The following is a 6,062-nucleotide window of genomic DNA, read 5'->3' as shown; positions in this document are numbered from 1 at the left end:
AGAAGCTATTGTCAAATTCTGGAAATATAGTTATAAGAATAAAGCTATTTTTGCAATTTATTATGAGAACTATTTCATAGTGTTCGGTATGAAGGGAATGAAACATTGGATCAAATGTGGTAGATATTTTAATAATACTCTATTAATACTTTAGATGTTTTAGTAACGTACGTTCTGATTATGTTGGAATTAAATTGATTGTGTTCCATGCGTGTTGCTTGTTCATCTTGTTTGGGTTGTGTTTGATATACATATATAGATAGGACTGGTTATTTGCTTACTGAGTGGCAGGCTCATTTTCCTGCTGACATTTTCTTTCAGGAATAGACTTTGAGGTGTCTGACTATTGAAGAATAGGTCCACGCGCTATACTCAGGCAGGTCGGGCCAGTATGCAGTTTTCTCCTCTTAGTCAGTTAGAGTACAACTCACATTTTGTTTGTACAGAGAGAATATAATTGTACGGATTACTTGTGGTGAATCACCTTGTGGTGTTTGATATGTATATATATATATATAATATTGTAGGTTGATAATACTTGCTATGACATGTTGGGATTACATATGCAAATTGATTAGTTGATTATGTGCAAATTTATATATATGAACACAGGGATTACTATAAGTATGACGTTTAGGGAAGATATAGCCCTTGTAGCGAAGGGGGTGCTACATTTGGCGGTGTGACTTTAACATGGTAGATGCAGTACGTCTTCGGAGCCAAGGTCACGAATTGACGATGCTTGGTGGGATATGCCACAGGTGTCTTTGTTCATTGAATTGATGTATGAGCATTACAAGAAAGGACACCTTATCTCATCTACATTTAGTGAGCAAATTTGGAGTGAAATCGGGGTTGAGTTATACGAACGTAATAAAACACAATACATTGTTGCACAACTTAAAGGTAAAGCTAACAGGTTTCGGATGCTTTGGCGTAAGTTTTATGATTTGGTATACAAACGGACTGGTTTTGGTTGGGACCGAACAACGTGTACTGTGACTGCCAGTGAGGATCGTTGGGCTGAATGGATCGTGGTAATTGTATTAGATTTCTCATTTTATTTTCAAATGTATATTCATCATTTCTTGTCATACGTCAATGAAGTATGACTGATTATGCAGGCTAATCCAAGAGAGTCTGGCTTGAAAAAGAAGGGTCTTCCTCATTTTGATTTATGTACTGAGATGTTCTCCACTTCTGTAGCCACCGGCAGTAATACCCGTTCCTCTGCCATGCCTCCTATCGCCAACAATGACGATGATAAAGTTAATGTAAACTATCCTACAATGGATAGTGGTAATCCACTCTCATTCGGAACCGAAAAAATTCCAAGAGCAACAAGAGGTGTGCTACGAAAAGGGGGACAAAGTGATCGGTGTGGTGGTGTGGTATTTTATCATTAAGAACATTTTTTACTTCATAAAAAATTAGTGTGGTGGTGTCATTAACGATTATTTATGAATGTGGAGTGGCTTTTCTTTTTATATTAGTATAGATAAGCAGACACTATAATTTTCTTATGGTGTATTTGGATTGCTGGTTTGGATTTGTAGAAAGAATTTCAAATGACTTGATGTGAAAAAAAAAAAATGAAATCTATTCATATTCATCAAAACTTAGTGTTCGTTTGGTTCAAGTGAAAGGAAAAGGAAAGTGGAAGGGGGAGGGAGAGGGAAAGAATAATAGTTTTCCTTTAAATTGTTTGGTATGATTGGGAGGAAAATAAATTTCAAATACTTTCCCTTGTTTGGTACGAGGAAAACAGATTTTTACTAAATAATCTTTCTCTTCATTTTGTATTAAAAAATAGATAAATCAATATTATACTAATATAATTTTAGTATATCAAAAAAATTAAAAAATCTCATTAATAAAAATATTTATCAAATAAGAATAAGAATATTCTTTATCAATAAAAATATTCATCAAAATGAGTATTGTTCACTAATTTACTCTGAACTATTGAGTTTAAATAAAAATTAATAACAAGATTGTTTATCTGATTGTTGATTTCGATGCATTAATTTTTCAAAGGTTTTGTTATCTTTTCTTGGGCAATTATGTATAGTATTATCAGCGGGAAGGAGAAAAGAATTGAAGAGAAATTATATACATATACAGAGTAAATAAAAATAAAAGCTATACTTCTTTGTATTTTTGGTCTCATACTTCCACTTTTCCACCCAATTTTAAACAGAAACAAAATTAGACTCCAGAATGTTTCATATACATCAAGTTTTACTTCACTTTCATCCCTTCCTCCGAACCAAACACCAAATTATCTCTTATACATTCATTTTCACTTCCAGTTCTCTTATACTTCCACTTCTCACACCAGCCAAACACACTCTTAGTTTAAAATTAAAATAAAAGGATTTTAAATCCTTCATACTTAAAATTACCCAAATGTATCCAAAAAAAATTATCATAAGAATTTAAAATCCATCATTTCAAACCCTTCTATCCATATAATAACACAAATTGCAATTAACTCGTTCTTGTACTCATTATCTATTCCATATACGAATGCAAATTGCAATTAAACCCAGATTAGATAATCCAATTCTTTTGCAGATTAAGTGAAAAATTGTCATAACATCATACTATTTAAGAAGCAAATGGGTACTAAAATCCATAATTAATTAGGAGAGTTCTTCCTAGGTTGGCATTTCATAGTTGCAAGCTAGTTTTCTGGAATCAAGTGTCACGGGATACTCGAAAGAACCTTCCAAATTAACGTTGTTGTTTCTTTTGTAATATTTTATCACTTCATACCTATGAAGATCTGATTCTCGATCACTTTCTCTTAATCATCTCATTATTTTTATCAATTGTTGAGCAAAATGGGATTTGTTTCTACCGCTTTATTCGTTTCAATCATCGCGCTTATGCTACACTTCGATTCTTCGACATTGTATTAATGTTAAGGATAAATTTACAACGACCTCTTTTGAGACTTGATATAATTACTAATACTTTTTCGTTATTTGAAAATTGATTAATATTCTCTTTCATATTTGGTAAAATTATGTGATCCTTAGATTAAGTGTGAAATTGTCAATTTTGACGTTGATTTTTTTTTTCTTTTAGAAAAAATTAAAAAAATTGGATGAGGGTGGATGGAAAACTTAAATTACTTCAAAAAATAAATTCAAACATACATTTATTTTCAACACACACTTATTTATCTCTATTTTTCTCTCTCTATCTCCAAAAGACAAAACAAAACACTCAAAACAAAAATTCAAACATAATGATAATATTTTTCAATCTTTGCTTCCTCTTCCTCCCAATAGTTCCCGACTGTAGACTGTCGGAAAATCTAATGTTTTTTTTTTTTTTATAAGAAAAATCTATTGCCTACAAGTGTCAAAATGTAAATAATAATCAAGTATTATCAACCTTTTACCCTTAATCATAGGCTTTCAGAGAATTTATTGCTTTTAGAGTTGTAAAGAGTAAGTAATAATCAAGGAAAAAAATGCAAGCAATCCTCTTGTGATATTGCAAATAAGCAAATTATCTCCTTATAAAAAAATAAATAGCGATTTACATCCATATATTTTTTAAAACTACATGTATTTTAATTTTATATTGTTTAAGAAGATGAATAACAGGGTGAATTTATGCCAAACCTCAGCTTGCAATTAAATTATGGCATGGTTTTGAATCTTTAGAATTGAAACTATGTTTTATGGCAATCAAATTAGTCACTGCGACTTATATCCTAAAAATTATGCAAGAAGGAATGAGCTGTCAGCTCACCAAATATAGCTAATTAGTCTATCTATATGTACAGGTACATACGATAAGACAAGTTTCATGTCACGACACAAACCAACAAATATTCGATATACAATCACCACAAAGTTGTAAAATAATCAACATCAAATTGAAATCACCGTTTATATTCTTAGCTAATTAGCCTATCTATATTCTTACTCTAATTGGAGCACATCAGTCAATGATTTTGCCGATCATTATCATCTCAATCAATGTCACATCATATACAATACAGGATACTCCTCGAATGTGATATCTCCACACTCCAAGTGCATAACAGTATCATTACAAGACATTACAACAAACATGGCATTCTCAAACCATTCTAATGTGTAACAATTAGCACAAAATATTCTCCACTACCCAAAATATCATGGTACCCTACGCGCCATGATACCTAACTTTATATGCATTCATTTTATTCAACATCACATTGTCATCAATCGCACTATGATAATTTGACTATGTTCCCCAACTAGCTAAACCATTTATCTCAATTAACGATATACTTATCATTAACTTCCTCGTTTAACTCTATTCAACAACCAAATATAATACAACACAATCATCTATCAACTTTTATTATACATACATAAACAATGTAAATTCAAATAGGCATTTACAGAATATCAGTTTGCTTTACAACCAACAAACATACTCATATTTATATATATATATATATTATTAACTATATTTCTCTCAAATTTTAAATAATTACATTAATAGAAGGAGCAACTAAACCCTCTTTTTCATCCTCGCAATCTATAATAAATTAAATATATATAATCAATACATTGAAAATATCATAGATTCTGAATAAAATATTAAATAATATCCATTTATTTTCTACCAATCTTTTAATATTTCATTAAATCAAAACTCAAACTTCCGTTCCATTTTTTTCTAATTAAATAACTAGACATTCTAAACTTTTTAGGTATATATCTAATTTATCAATTATCTTATAAGAATTTATTTAATCAAACTCCTTATATTTTTGCAGCTATCATTTTAAATAATTTCCGAACTAAATTAATATAAAAATATCATATTTCTTTTTAATAATCATAATATGTTTTAAATATAATTTTTTAATATTTCTTAAATATAATTTTTTAATATTTCTATGAATTTTATATCAATCTCTTCCTATTATAATATTTAATTAAACACCAGTATATATAATTAATTATTTGATTAATAGATCATATGAAATTAAATAAATTAATTATAGTAATGATTAAATCTAATAATTCAATTAATTTAATTAACTAACTACAACATTCTCTTAACCAAATGAGATACTTAATCAATTACTAATTTATAAATGGTCAAACTCATAAAATTTTCTAATTAAATATTAAATCAAATAATATAACTTATATTAAATAAATACGTTAATTCAATAATATAATTATATCAATTAATTAATAATTTCAAACCAAATTTCTTGCCACACTTCCCAAAAGTGTGTATGTGCGTGTTTAATTAATTAAATGTGTGTATGTTTGTGTGTGTTAGTGACTTTATCAAATATATATTGATATATATATATAGACATATATCTATATACATGTCCCTTAGAGGAAAAAGTTGAGGCAGTGGAGGCTTGATTTATGAGTTTCCTCAAGTAACTCTTATATATAAATATATATATATATATTGTTTTATTTAATCTTTTTCAAAATTTTAATTACGTGTCCTAATTTTTTTAATTTATATAATATCTCTAATATTTTATAAAACTCTAATTTATTCCTTTTCAAATATATTCGAATTTCATTCTATAATTTATAATTAAATTTATATTATTTAATAATTATCAATTAGTCCCTCAATTATATTTAAAATTTTAAGAATATCATAATTATAATGAGAATTTCTTGACCGAATCGATTTATTGTCCACTTTATTAATATTGATGTAATTTTATAATCATCATTTTTTTTAAAAAAAAAAGAAAAAAGAAAAAAAAAAACAACAACAACAACAAACCTACATGCAATCTTGCATTACGTTGTCTTATTTGAAAAAGGAGATGTTATTGTCCAAGAGTTGGCCCAACTATTACTTAGCCTCATTAAAACGGCCCCAGCCCAATGATTCTAACTCTAGCATTTCATGATATTTAAGTAAATTACAATGGATTCCCGTCGAGATTTTTCATAATTACAAATACACTCTTGTTATTTAATAAATTATAAATACCTCTTTAAAATTAATTTTCGTATAACAAATAACCCCTCATGACAGCATATTGTAGGAGGTACTTGTTA

The 6,062-nt window shown here is 28.3% G+C and overlaps 1 protein-coding gene across 1 annotated transcript; it reads left to right on the top strand.

Annotated features, from left to right (window-relative positions):
- Nucleotides 1-752: 752 nt before the first annotated feature.
- LOC105155928 (L10-interacting MYB domain-containing protein-like) lies at nucleotides 753-1,406 on the top strand. The gene is made up of 2 exons (XM_011071909.1): nucleotides 753-1,037; nucleotides 1,125-1,406. Exons 1-2 carry the CDS (start codon nucleotides 753-755, stop codon nucleotides 1,404-1,406), a joined length of 567 nt encoding a protein of 188 aa, XP_011070211.1.
- The last annotated feature ends 4,656 nt before the right edge of the window (nucleotides 1,407-6,062 follow it).

The sequence above is a fragment of the Sesamum indicum genome, linkage group LG2, assembly GCF_026168435.1.
Source record: "Sesamum indicum cultivar Baizhima isolate 11 linkage group LG2, ASM2616843v1, whole genome shotgun sequence".
NCBI lineage: Eukaryota > Viridiplantae > Streptophyta > Magnoliopsida > Lamiales > Pedaliaceae > Sesamum > Sesamum indicum.
Note: the sequence above shows the minus strand (reverse complement) of the source record. Positions and strands in the feature narration are given on the sequence as shown.